The sequence below is a fragment of the Papilio polytes genome, unplaced genomic scaffold, assembly GCF_000836215.1.
Source record: "Papilio polytes unplaced genomic scaffold, Ppol_1.0 DF824225.1, whole genome shotgun sequence".
NCBI lineage: Eukaryota > Metazoa > Arthropoda > Insecta > Lepidoptera > Papilionidae > Papilio > Papilio polytes.
In genome coordinates this window covers 788,098-803,322 of record NW_013524979.1, presented here as the reverse complement: position 1 = coordinate 803,322, position 15,225 = coordinate 788,098, and the positions used below count along the sequence as shown (strand labels likewise).

The 15,225-nt window shown below is 33.2% G+C and overlaps 1 protein-coding gene across 2 annotated transcripts in view; it reads right to left on the bottom strand.

The window, feature by feature from the left end:
* Window positions 1–7,401, bottom strand: part of LOC106110565 (protein Wnt-4-like) — a 69,664-nt gene extending 62,263 nt beyond the window's left edge. For both annotated transcript variants that reach the window (XM_013292432.1, XM_013292433.1), the window contains exon 1: window positions 6,885–7,401. In XM_013292432.1, the coding sequence (XP_013147886.1) occupies window positions 6,885–6,952 (68 nt within the window). In that variant the 5' untranslated portion in view covers window positions 6,953–7,401. The remainder of the gene's footprint in view (window positions 1–6,884) is intronic.
* Window positions 7,402–15,225: the final 7,824 nt, after the last annotated feature.

The following is a 15,225-nucleotide window of genomic DNA, read 5'->3' as shown; positions in this document are numbered from 1 at the left end:
TGACGGTGGAGGAGACGCATAGGAAGGGGAAATCTCCTTTTTATGTGCGTCTCCTTCTCCGTCAATTAAGGGTAAGCAACGCATCTGCAAATGCGAATGTTTATGGGCAGCGTCGCTTTCCATTTCGGTGGCCGCTTGCTCCTTGGCCACCTTATATTAAAAATAAAATTAAGTTTTCGAATTAAAATTAATTCAAAGAACTACCAAAAATAATATATGAATTGGAATTTATTCATCATCTCTTTATCCTACTCCTGTAGGGGCGCAACAGGTTTTTGTCCTCCACAAAACTCTATCATACGTCATCTCAGTCATCACTCCCTTTTTGATCATGTCACCTTTTACGCAATCCATCCATCTCTTTCTAGGTCTACCTCTACCGATGTACCCTTCCACACTCATAACTAACGTTCCCCTTGTAATATGCGATTCATCCCTCATAACATGCCCATACCATGCTAACCTTTTACTCCTTACCTTCTCTACTACGTATATTACTTTAAAATTATACTAACTTTACTAAAGTAACTTATCCTGGACAATTTTTAAATTAAAACTATCAACAATTTAATCACACACTAAACTTTTCGTTTTACATTAACGAGATGATTAATTATGATTGTAATTATTAATTACCTTATTTATAATAATTAAAAATCTCTTAATTTTAATGTCATATAGTTTAATAATGATTGTTTTTATTAATAAAATAACATAAGAATGGTTGCATAGTGATTTGCGTAGTAAATACACGACAGCGTAATGGGTGAAGCATCCGAGTCATGGTTCTTAACAATCCTCATTTTATGCATTGGATTAATCCGAATTGTAAGCAAAAGTTTTTTTATAAACAAATTTATTATCAACTATTTGATACGGTGATCGTTTTATTAAACAGAATAAGATAATGGTTTATTTAATTTGATAACTATACAATTATAAAGAGGACATATTTGTATTTGTGTATGTTTTAAAATAACTTAAAACTAGGCCGATATCAAAAATACTTTCACCATTAAAAAGCTACGTTATCAGTGATTTACATAGATCTTATTTTTTATCTAACGCGGACGAAGTCGCGAGGTACAGCTAGTGTTAAATTAATCAAATACTATTGTCAACGAGTAGACACTTATTACTTTCTTTTTATAATAAAATAGTTTCGGGTTTATTACTAAATTTCTAAATTATTGTTTTAATTTATATTACTAGAATAGGTATATAAGCTTACTTTCAATTGAATTTCTCAATCGTTGCTTTGACTACTTTAATTGTAAGTGATTTTGCAAGAAATAAAATACAAATGTTTAAAGTTTTAAAATTAGATAATTCGTAAAATATTACAAAGCTTATCAAATACTGATTCAATGTGTAATTTTCATATGTTCGCTTGTTTACAAAATAGTCAAGCAAGGCGGTGAAAGTTATTCCGTGTGCCGGCTGGGGTATAAATAATTTTAACTGCCTCTAGTGCGAGCCGGTGCGGAAATCGCGGCGTGCGACATCAAACGACAGTTGACAAACATTGAAACCTTGCAACCTAGTCTATTACAAACCAAAAGGTAAATTTTAAACAAAGGGTGCCAGCAGTTGAAACCACATTAGATGCTTCAGGATTAAACAAGCGTCAAACGGAAATCTTATTTACCATTAATAAAAAAACTCATGTTGAAGAGAACCATTTGCTCTTAAAAGCGAAATAGATGGATGGATGTTTGTTAGAGTTTGTAGCCTAAACTGCCGAACGGATCTCGACGAAATTTGGCAATGATATAGAGGATAGTCTGAAAGACCACATAGGCTACTTACTTTTTTTTTAATACCACGCAGACGAATAAGCGGGTGAAAGTTACCATTTCAATAACAACAATGTTCCATAGTTAGCATTTTGAGTTAAGATTAAGACCAAAAAATAGTAAATATGTAAAAAATGCTTCCTATTATAGTTACTTAAAATCTACTAGTTTTGTTTTGAAATAAACTTTACACGAAATTTAAAACATAACTAAGATATGACTTTCTTTAATTGACTTAAAAATTTAGGTAATTAACTTGTAAACATAATGTACAAACTAACTTTCGCCCGCGACTCCGTCCGCGTTGTATTGAATAAAAACAAATGTGAATAGCCTATGTGTTCTTTTAGAGTTTCCTCTACATCTATGCTAAATTTCGTCGAAATCCGTTCAGCCGTTTAGGCTACAAACTCCAACAAACATCCATCCATCTATCCATCCATCTAAACTTTCATATTTATAATATTAGTTATAATAGTTATCTTACTAATATTATAAATGCGAAAGTTTAGATGGATGGATGTTAGTTAGAGTTTTTTTAGCCTAAACGGCTGAACGGATTTCAATGAAATTTAGGATAGATGTAGAGGAAAGTCTGAAAGAACACATAGGCTATTTGTTTTTTTAATTCCACGAGGCCGGAGTCGCGAGGGAAAGCTAGTAATTATAATATTAGTAAGATTAAACATGCTCTAATTACGTAGATATCATATAAAGTAAAGAATTTTATAGCATGTTAATAAGCGTTGAACAATAGGAAATTATCTTATGTACGACTATGTTAACAAAATAAACAAGATATCAAGTTGAATGTTTACGATATATTAACGTTATTATTCAATGATAAATAACAAAGGAGAAATCACTACCAATTAGTTAAATAAGGTTACATTACTGCAAAGTCAGTATTTTGCACGAGTAACTATACCTACATTAGATATGTTCTTATACAACTGGTATTATAACATATTTACGCCAATTATTTATGCCATAACAATTAGTTATAACCAATATTGTTCATAATATTCAAAATGCTCATAAAAAGGCTTTAATTCTATACGTAACTACGCCTATCTATACTAATATTATAAAAAAAAGAGAGATTTTTATTTTTTAAAAGTATTGAAATAAATCAAATACTCCTTGACCGATTTTAAATATTCTTTCACCAATAAAAAGCTATGTTATCCGTGGAAAACATAGGCTATATTTTTTCATTCCACGAGAGCAAAGTCGCGAGCAACAGCTAGTCTATCTATGTTAATATTATAAAATGGAAAACTTTGTTCGATTGTAATGAAATAACGCAAAAACTACTGGGCCGATTTCAAAAATTCTTTCACCATTAAAAAGCTACGTTGACAGTGAGTAACATAAGCTATTAAATTTGACGCGGACGAAGTCGCGGGCGAAAGCTAGTATAAAACAAAATAAAACCCGTACAGATACATCATTTAAGCGGTTTTTTTTAAGTGAAACCCTATAGCGACTGTAAAGGGTGTAGACAGGGCATAAGTTTTCTCGTGTCTATGGAAAGCTAGCCTCTTCTCACGACCTGTACACAACGGGATCTTTCCCATTAATCACTCGTGTGCCGCACAAATGCATTGGTACAGTCGCATCCAAATGTGTTACAGGCAAAAACTGAATATTTACATTTGGGTAAAAGTTTCTTAATGTACAGTCGCGGAGAATGTCGGTGTACCATCTTAAAAGCTTTGGACATTTTGAAACCAGACTCGAAAAAAAAATCAATACACTACTATCAAATTAATTATTTGTAGAAAGAGGCGAGTGTGTCTTGATGCAAAGAACAAGGTAATTTTTCCTTTGGAACACCGCCGATTTCTGTGACTCTGAATGATGATCTGATGATATCTCCAGAACGAATAAAAGAATCTCGTTGAAATTCGTCATCGGACAGTCTAAAAGGACATAGACTACAAATTTAATTTTAATTCCTCACAGTCAGAGTCGCGAGCGTTAGCTAGTAAATAACATCTACGATGATGGTCTCGACTGTACCTGACTTGAACGGGGATCGCGTTTCATGTATGCGACGCGAATTCGCGGGATAGGTAGGAATGTTTAGTGCGACATGTTACAAGGAATATTACACCTGCCTTAAGGGTAATGTAAAGGTAATGAACGTACAATTTGAAATAAACTAGCAATTATATAGAAAACAACTACCGAAATCTATATTCCAAATTCTAACAATGGTAGAGCCCGTTTAACATCTTCGCACGAATGGGCTGGCTCGCCCGGTGTAATGCCACGACCACACAGAAAACAGGCTTGAAATGGAAGCAATTCCGCCTTTCGTCTAATGAGTGTGGTACCGGAGGCCTAATTTTAGTCTCTTTTCTTTTCCGCCCTTTTCTTAAGAGGAAAGAACGAAAAGGAAAAGTGGATTAGACGCATAAGAAAGGGGAATATCTTATTTATGTGCGTCTCTTCTTCCGTCGATTAAGATTAGGTAACGCATCTGCAAATGCGGATGTCTATGGGTAGCGGCCGCTTGTTCGTTTACCACTTCACAATATATTAAAAAAAAAAGAATATATCCGTCATCAAAACATAAATTTTATAGAGTAACAAATGTTAACATTTTTGTTTTTTTTTTCACTACAATTTAATAAAAATATTCACATATACTGTAAATAGACTTCATTTAAGTTTGTTTAACTACCTTAAGGTTGGTGGTCAAATTAAAAAAAAATCAATCGTACTTATATTATAAATGCGAGAGTTTAGATGGATCTTAGAGTTTGTCCCCTAAACGCTTCGACATAAATGTAGAAATGTCTGGAAGAACACGTAGACATACTTTTGTTTTTAATTCCACGCGCACCTCGTACATAACGACACTGCTATAAGATATCGTATATACATGTTTATTGTACACTCGAATTTCCACCAAACTGAGTAACAGACAGTGAGACAACGAAGATAAACAATACTTACCGTTGCAAGGCAATTTAACTAAACATATTTGTTAAAGTTCGCAAATATACTGTTTATAGAAATATGTAAAGGAATATGAATGTTTCTAACAAGTATAATAGTTATTTATACTAGTATGAAATCGACTACCATTATTCCGATAGTCGTTTCGGTACATTCGCTAATAGCGAAAAGCTTCTACCAGCACCTCAAGAAGCTCTCGCTAGACAGTTGGATTAAGGGCCCGATTCAAAAGGCGGTTATTTTAGAAACCGCACGAATAGTGAGGAGATTCCTGTCTCTGCAGCCCTGACTACTGGTTGCTTGAGTCATCCGATTCCGCAGCTTCCAGCTTCTTCCGCAGCGGACTTCTATTTTTGACCGACTTCCCAAAAGAAGGAGGTACTCAATTCGTCTGTATGTTTTTTTTTATATAATATGTTTTATTTTTTTTAATAGAAAATCATGTAAAATGTACTATAAATAAAAATAAGAAATTAAAGATATGGAAGATTAAAAATCTATACTAATATTATAAAGAGGAAAGATTTGTATTTTTTTGAATTTTTGCATGTATTGAAGTAACTCAAAAATCACTAGGCCAATTTTAAAAATTCTTTCACTGTTAGAAAGATAACTTATCAGTGAGTAACAGAGGCTATATTAATTTCATGCGGGCGAAGTCGCGAGCAACAGCTAGTGTATTTATGTATTAGAATGTAACTTGAACTTACTTACCTGCGACTTAAGTGGAGTTAAAATAAAATCGAATAATAATTGTACCCTAGTAAGCTTTCGCTTGCGACTCCGTCCGCGTAGAATTCAAAAACACAGTAGCCTATGTTGTTCCATTCTCTACATATGTAACAAATTTCGTTAAGATCGGTTTAGCAGTCTAGGATAAAAAGTCTAATAAACATCTACCTAAACTTTGTCATTTAAAATAGTACGAAGATATAATTTAGTGTATTGTAACTTTCTATTGACAAAAGGATTTTTGGCATTATAGTTTTTAAATTTATTATTTATTGTATAAACAGTGAAAACTCACCATTAATAACTGTACAATTAAAAACATCTCAAACGGTAGCTATAATAATGATTTTGTTAGCGCGTATCGATTTCCAATGCTCTAATCGATCGGTTACGCATCTATACAATTTAAATCGATTTCTCGGACACTGCCTAGCTGTATTTAGATTACATACATGTTGACATAAAAATGAGCCATTTAAAAAAAATATAAATAACTTGAAGTACCTTTGTTGCGTGTATTTCTACGCAACTGGATAGATTAAAAATAAAATGTTTTTCTTGATGCCGATGGATTTTGTTCTTAAAAAAAAAATAAAACAATAGCTGTATTAACATTATTTTGTAATTTTGAAGTTGGCATTGTAACTTTACAAACGCTGTTACATTTTAAAGAAAAACAACATTCCATTTTCAAATGAAGCTTCGCTCTCGGCGTTCTGCGCGAGAAAAAAAAGTAAAAAAAAAAGAACGTCATAAAAATCTCGTAACTAATTAGCCGCAAACATAGGAGTGAGGACTCCACAAGCCGAGTGTAGACAATCTCGAGTTAAGTGCAATCCAGGCTTTTTTTCTAGCAAATGTATATCAACGTGAGACATGAATGAAACGGGAAAAAACACGCATAATGTATTAAAAACTTTACATAATTAAAACTTTTCTTGTATATCCGTGAATCTGACTTGATCTTTATAAAGTTATGTTCATTTATGTAATTTGATCAACTTAAAAATATAGTACGGTTTATAATACCTGAAAGAAAAGAGATAAACTTTCTAGAACAATGAACTATTGCTTTGTAAGATTTTTTTTTAAATTCGTCTTCAAGTTATAAAAACACGAAATGTTAAAAACAAAGTTGTGGCATGTTTTATAAATTGTTAGTTTTTAAACGACGTATTAAACAACAATGTAGAGAACAAAGCAAAAGGTAAACATTTCGTTATTTGTGTTAAGGAAACGCTATTTATAGATAACTAACAAAAACTGCCAGTAACATAGGATTGCAGCCGTTTTAAACACATGTAATAAAAGTAAAATAAGGCTAATTAAAAAAGTAAAATAACTTTTTCCAAATTTTTAAATATGGAATAATATGTGATAACTTACCACCAATTACCGGTGACAGCTTCAATGAACAGAATAAAAAAACACAAAACTTTCCAAAACAGCTTCATGATGCTCCAATGTTTGCCAAAACTCAATTTACCGTTACCACTAAACGTCCTGTTTAGAATTTAAATCACTTCGAAAATAGTTACTCACTTCACAAAAACACAGCGAAACATCAAAACAAAAACAAAAAAATACAATTGCATCTTCTTTATCAAAACAGAAACAAACAAAATTAATTAGACACAAAACAATACCATTTCCAACACAATTTCTAATTAAATCCAAATAAAGATCAGAAAAAAAAACTTTTCAAAAACTTTCTCAAAAGTTTATGGCTTACACGCAAAATCCGTAGACGAAAAAAAAACAACGAAACGTCAAAATTCAATGGCCAGACATATTAAGAAATGAATAGACAAAAAGAAGCTGTAGTGTTCCTTTTTCAAAAATTCGAAAGAGACTTTGGAACGGTTACGTTTGGACGAGCGACGCGCCTGCGATCCGCGCGCATGGAAATACAAAACCAGACTGGCTTGCTTTTGAGTCGTTTGTAAGTATTCCATAGGATTCGCCGGTAAGGGGAAGGGTCGTATTGGAGGGCGCGTAAATGCAATACAAGCACGAGTTCATCCTTTAAAAGCCCTACCATGGGCCACCATCCACTGCGCTGCACTTCAAAATGTCAAGGCGTTTCGCTTCTTCGGGCTGCCACCATTTTTTAAATGAGAATCGCAGCCAATTGTTCAACTTCATACTATGCAAAAGGCTTTAATAAACCCTTGTTTAATTTATGATAAGTTTAAAAAATAAACATGACCATAAACTTTCTAAAGTTTACAGAATAATAGCAAATTAGTATTCTAAGCCTAAAATGTGTTTAAAAAGTATTTAGAAATCTTACTAATATTAATAAAGCGAAAGTTTAGATGGATGGATGTTTGTTTGAGTTTGTAGCCTAAACGTCTCAACGAATTTGGTTGAAATTTGGTATAGATGTAGAGGATAATCTGGAAGAACACACAAATTACTTACTTTTGTTGTTTTTTTAATTCCACGCGGACGGAATCACGGGCGAAAGTCTATTAATAATTTGAATTCACTTGATACATCTGTTAGATATTTTAGATACTAATGTCTATCTAAAAATAATAACTTTCATCTTATCTAATCTGGATACTATTAAACTCAAATCAGTCTTAATGTCGGTGCATTTCAAATTATAAGGTTACTATAAATTCCATTTCGTACTCGGACGTATCTAATCACGTAACCAATTTGCTGCCAGTTGAATTAGAAATATGACAGTCTCAATCTTATCAACTATGCAAAACCTTTCACAAGATTACCATTACATGAAATCAACTATAACCTCTTTACTTAAACCTGATAAAATAAACTATATTTACAACTAGCTTTTGCCCGCGATTGCGTCCGTGTGGAATTAAAATAAAGTGATTAGCCTATGTGTTCTTCCAGATGATCCTCTGCGTCGTTGCCAAATTTCATCGAGATCCATTCAGCCGTTTAGGCTACAAACTCTAACATCCATCCATCTAAACTTTGCGCTTGTAATATTAATAATTTTGTATTTAAGCTTCTAATTAAATATCATTATAAATTCACAAGCCTACAATAGTATTAACACAATAAAATAAAGACAGTCCAGTTAGAGATATCTCTACCAGCGTTTTTAGTGGCGAAAACTGCGGTCCGTGTATGGCGAATATGAACAATACCGATCGCTTTTAGACGCGTATTTCAGACTTATTAGTTTTTTTTAATTTTTAATACTTGTCAAAAAATAACATCCTGTACAATTTTAGTTTACATTTAACAATCTCATTTATAAAACAAAAAAACGCGATTACAAACGAAAACGTAATAGATTTGTTAAACCCGATGTCCATTTAAGTGGAGCTTATTTTAAACTTGGTATAAAAAAGTTGCGGTCAACAATAGGGTTTTACCTGCCGACCATTTTGTTACCCCATTTTTACGGCCGCACTAAACTGTAATTGCATCCGATCAAGCAGGCCGACAGACCGCATCAGCTGTTTATATAATTAACAACCCCTGCAGCTTTCTAATAATTACAGAAGTTTCCAGTAATATCTTGTTTCTGTATTAATCTATACTATTATAATAAAGCGTAAACACACACTTTGTTGCCTAAGATGTCAAATACAACATATTTTTGAATATTCTTTTTTTAATAAAAAGCCTTAGACTTACGTCACGCTTTAGGCTATATATTTCCACGCCATTAAACTTAGGTGGTAAATATTTTGGATAAAAACCCTAATGTGGGAAAGAGACCATAAGTTGCTACCAACGTCAAGGAAACAAGGTTACCATGGTTTGTCATCATGTCATGTCATTTTGACATTTGCAATTGATAATTTGACTCATAATGTAAATAATATAATATATAATATATAATATATAATAACATAACATGTAAATAATATAATAAATTTTTCATAATTGTGTGCGGCTGAAGTCGCACCGGAACAGCTAGTAAATAATAAACATTTATTCCCCTCATTTGTGTGTTGGCTGAAGCAATGATATGATTTTTTACACATCCGTACGTTTTACTTGGACATTTTAACATGTAGTAAGCCGGAAGCCGTAGAATAATTGATACCGCGAGATTATGAATGCAACTAGCCCTGTTACCGATGTATCCAATACATTAAGCTCCGTTTGCTTTTACATACGAAGCGAAACCGAGCAAACATTATTACGTTATCTATATATTATATTATATCTTACTAATATTATAAATGCGAAAGTTTAGATGGATGGATGGATGTTTGTAAGAGTTTGTAGCCTAAACGACTTAACGGATCTCGATGAAATTTGGTATAAATGTAAAGGACAGTCTGGAAGAACACATCGGCTACTCACTTTTGTTTTTTTCATTCCACGTGGATGGAGTCGAGGGCGAAAGCTTGTATTTAAATATTGTGGTCAACTACTGAAATATTTCGATGAGCGTAAACCATAATGCGTTTTCACTTCGCTCCTCGCAATTCATATAAAGTTAATTTTGTCATATACTACAAACTACAAATCTATCTATACATATAATGAAATGTAGTGTCTATTTGTAATATCAAAAGAAAAATTTCAGATTTCGGGAAATTAACGAAAATAGCATTAAACAATTTTTGTCTGTCTGTCCGCAAACCACGTTTGTTCCGGGTAATCCGAAACGACTGGGCCGATTTCGACCGGACTTTCACTGAAGGGTAGCCGACATAGACGGGTATATTATAGGCTACGTAATCTTAATATTGCACAGACGAAATCGCGGGCATCAGCTAGTTGTATAATATTTATGGTCAGTTTCTCAGCTACATTTAACAATTCGTTAGTGTTTCTTGTTCGAAACTTTATGAAATGCGTTTCCGAAGGTAACTTGAATTTTACTTCGTTGAATCTAAGATCAAACTAAAACTAATGGATTACTAGATAACAATGAAATAAACCCAGCATTAGTTATTTTAGCGACGTTTAAGTTGTGATTAATCGTAAATTTAGAAATGATTCATAAAAGACCGAGTTATTTAGTTTAAACGCTATCGACTGTTCAGTAGACTTTAATGGCGGCTTCAATTTGTACCTATTGCGGCCAATGTACGTTAAACGTTAGAATGGCGATTTTCAATTGTTTTGCACATTATTTCATTAAGACTACGCCAGTCGCGAGATCCGAATGAATTACATAATATAGTGCTACAAAATTAACCGGCCCGGTATGATTATTAATATTAGGTCTGTCTCTAAATTGTAAAACGCATTTAGAAATATTGAGACAGGTACTGCCCGACAATCTTGTTGTACTTTTAACACCCGGGTCAAGTAAATTTGTTGCACTAACAAATTAGTTTTTAACAGAGGTAGCGCCCGCTTTAACGATGTAATACCACGACCACACAGAAAACAGGCGAAGGTGAAGTGGAAGCTTTTCGTCTGATAATTTTTTTTTTTTGTGACTGATTTGTCACTGTTTGCCTTGAAGAGGCATTTACAGATTCACCGGGCTTGAATTCGTCTGATAAGTGTGGTGCCGGAGGTATAACTTTAGACCCTTTCTCTCTTTTCTTAAGTGGAGAGGATGGGAAGGAAAAGTGGATTTGACGGTGGAGGAGACGCATAGGAAGGGGAATTGTCCTCTTTATGTGCGAACCTTCCTCCCTCAATTAAGGGTAGGCAACGCAACTGCAATTGCGGAAGATTATGGGCAGTGGTCGTTTTCCATTTCGGTGGATTCAGGTGGCCGCTTGCTCGTTTGCCACCTTATATTATAAAAAGAAATAAAACTATAGTTTCCCGTAGTCGGGTTAAATAAATTTGTCGGATACATGTCTATCCTGACGTAAGATAGACATTGATTTGCCTCAATCGAGGCTTAAATATACGTTAAAGATCAGTTTAAAGACGTGAGAATTGCCTTCCCTCGATCTCGGATGATATAAAACCGTAAAAATGTCTTGCGGTTTTATCGCCTAAAGCGATCCTTAAACGACCAATAAAAATACATTGTTAAAAACAAAATTAAAAAGTAAGGTAATAAAAGTGTACTAAAATTATATCTATACTTCTATACTATTATAATAAAGCATTAACACACACTTCTTTGTTACCTAACATGTCAGCAATTACAGCATATTTTTGAATAACTATTTTTTAACAAGAAGCCCTACACTGACGTCACGCTTTAGGCTATATACTTTTACGCCATTAAATTTAGGGGGTAAATATTTTGGATGAAAAGCCTAATGTGGGAAAGAGACCATAAGTTGCGGCCAACATCAAGGAAGCAAGATTTGTCATGTCATGTCATTTTGCCATTTGTTATTCATAATTTGACAAATGTAAACAATAAAATAAATTTTTCATAATTTCATGCGAATGAAATAGTTCTGTATAATATATGCATATCGAACTAACTTTTACTTGCGATTTCTTCTGCACAGAATTTAAAAAAAAACCAGTATCAGTAATAAATTAACCACACTAGACTACTAGGTTTCAAAACCATAAAACCTTTGTGTACGTTCAAAAATATTTTCACTGCACTAAAAAAAACAACAGACGAGAGCAAATTCCAAAACATACCGTGCGGTTTTTATTACTGCCGTAAATTAAAGCATGTTAATAATAGATAAACAAATTAATACGCAGTAAAAATGTACAATATAGACTTTAGAGTTTACGCTACGTTTTATAGAGATGTACGGTTCGGGAGTTTTAGCGCTGAGTGATCTGAAAACACAGTGATGATTGACTGCTGATACAAACCAGTATTTTGATAAATAAATAGACGAAAAAGGGTTGTCTATAAAATGTTGTATCGATATCGATGAAATATGATTAAGTTTAGTTCACTTCACATGCATTGAAGATTATAAATGGCACTGTTTTGTTTATTATTTGTCCTTTTATTTAAAGTCGTTTTTAGTAAAGTGTTATAATTATACAAAAAATTAGAACATATTTTTGAAGCTTTACTTATATCTGTCTCTATCTAGAACTACGGAGAAGAGCAGAGAGTAAAAATAAAATGTAGATACAGAACAACAATCATAGTAAAAAATAAATACCTCACCACCTTTTTTTTTCTACTATTTTGTAAAACTGCGTGTTCTGTTTTTAGGAATCATTAAAAACCGGCGCTTCGGTGTACACCGAGCACATGCCGAATGAATTCCTTTTCATTTTTTTGACCACCGTGGGAAAATCTAGTGAATGTACATATGAATTCAAAAATCTTAAACACACTGACACACGGCGGGATTCAACCCAGGCCCCGTAGATCACAAGAGCCTAACCCCTAAACAGTCTAAATTCCCCGACACTCTAATTAATTTCAAGGTAAAAAAGTTTAAAAACACCCGTTTTTTATACTGTTAAAGGTACTTCCAGAAGTATATCGATACGAAAACTAGCATCACTATTTTAAAAAGATCGGTTTAGTGTAAACGTTGTGCGTTTACCTAACCGCGATGTTTTTACCCGCGCGCGCTCGCCGGGCGATGACGTCTGCGCCAGGCCGCTAACAACTGATCAATTTAAAAAGTATAAAACGCACTAATGGCGCCGTTTCCGCCGACCGCGTTCTTTTTTCGAAGTTTGACGTTTTTGACATTTATCGATTTCAGGTTGAAGTTTGTTTTTTTCATAAAACACATGAGAGCAACAGATAATTTATTGTGCCAGTATTTTGCCCTAGTTCATATTATCTAGACAGTAGGTGTCTAGCTAAATGAACTCAATTTACTAGTTGAGACTATCTATGAGCGGAATTGGGTTCTTAACTTTAATATTTAGATATACAATTAAATGTATTTCTTCTAATAACTAAAATAGGAGTAAAAAGTGGCTGCAACTCCTATCTTGTGCATATACTTTTGACTTAAAAATCTGTAGTAATGTTCTAAAGAGGAAAGATTTATATTTTTGAAATAACTCTTAAACCATTGGACCACATTAAAAAATTCTTGCACCATTAAAAAGCCATGTTACCACTGAGGTAGAGTCGGAGGGTGAAATCGCGAGCAACAGCTAGTCATCAATTATATCTTATTCAATTTATTAAAAAGATTCGACGACGTTGAAAGTCCAGCGTTAAATTATCAATATTATAAACGCAAAAGTTTAGATGGATAGATGTTTGTTAGAGTTTGTAGCATAAACAGCTGAATGGACCTCGATGAAAGGCATATGTAGAGGATGGTCTGGAAGATCAGATAGGCTACTCACTTTTGTGTTTTTTTTTAATTCCACGCGGACGGAGTCGAGGTTGAAAGCTAGTATAAAATAAATCAGAAACTCTCTTAATTAAACGTTATACCATAAAATATTGCATGATGTTTGTTTATACGACCTTTAACAGTCGAAGTAAGAGTCATCTATACTACCATTATAAAGAAGAAAATTTTGTTTGTTTGATTGTAATAAATCGGCTCAAAAACTACTGGGTCGATTTTAAAATTCATTCACCGTTAGAAAGGTAATTTATCTGTATCATAGGCTATATTTATTTCTTTCTTTATTATTATTTACAAATTTCACGCGGACGGAGTTGCGGGCAAAAGCTAGTTTAGCAATAAAACAATAGCATAATCCAGGTATTGATTTTGTGCCTGGGTTCCATATAGTTATATTATTTTTTAAATATAGTTTTACTTACTTCTTTAACATGTAACTAACATAACATGTAAATTTAACATGCGTGGTCATCGTTTGAAACTATGGCAACCAACAGCAAAAAGGAACTCATTCAAGCATTTTCTGCCTAACAGAGTAGTCACGGCATGGAACAGGCTTCCGGATACTGTAGTGGCGGCTCCAACAGTCAATGCTTTTAAAAATAGATTAGACAATCTTAAAATCTCCGAGCTATACAACACACGCATCAGCTAACTAGCTGCTAGTGTGTCACCCAAAATAATAATAATAATGTAACAGAATTCAATTTACTAATTAATTATTATGACTAATCAATGATTTTAGAATTATTGAATATATCTAACACGACTTCGTTTGCGTAAAATTAAAAAATAAAACATAGCCTATGTTACTCACAGATAAATTACTTTTCTAATGGTGAAAGATTTTTTTAAATCGGCTCCGTAGTTTTTACGTTAATCGAATACATACAAAAATAGAAATATTTCCTCTTTACAATATTAGCATAGATGTAAATAAGAATTAAGTGTTTTCTTAGCACCGAACTATTAGAAACTTACAAAGAATAGTGTTAGGGTAAAACCGCGGTTCAGAGATAGTATCTGATATAAAAGAACACTATTTGGAAATCTATACAATGATTTATGTAACATTGTATAAGGAACCCTAAATGAAAGGGAATTTATGTGTGTCGCGCCGTACCGTCCTCTGGCGGTGGAATGGAGTAAACAAAAGAATAAAGATTCTGTCTCTATGAATAAAATAAAAATAGCGCGAGATGATATCGGCGGAACGAGCTGAGTATGGAATATGCCGACTTATTATACTCCTAATAAGCAGATCGTATTAACTTTGTACACAGATTTAACAATATTCAGACACGGCATGGTCTCTAGCTCATGTTATGACCAGTCTTCGTATACTTTTCTAAGCTTGAAATATAACTTAATTGGCCCTTACATCTATCTTACTAATATTTCTTACTAATATTATAAAGGCGAAAGTTTGGATGGATAGATGAATGGATGGATGGATGTTTGTTACAGTTTGTAGCCTAAAAGGTTGAACAGATTTTGATGAAATTTGGTATAGTTGTAGAGGATAGTCTGGAAGAACATATAGGCTACTCACTTTT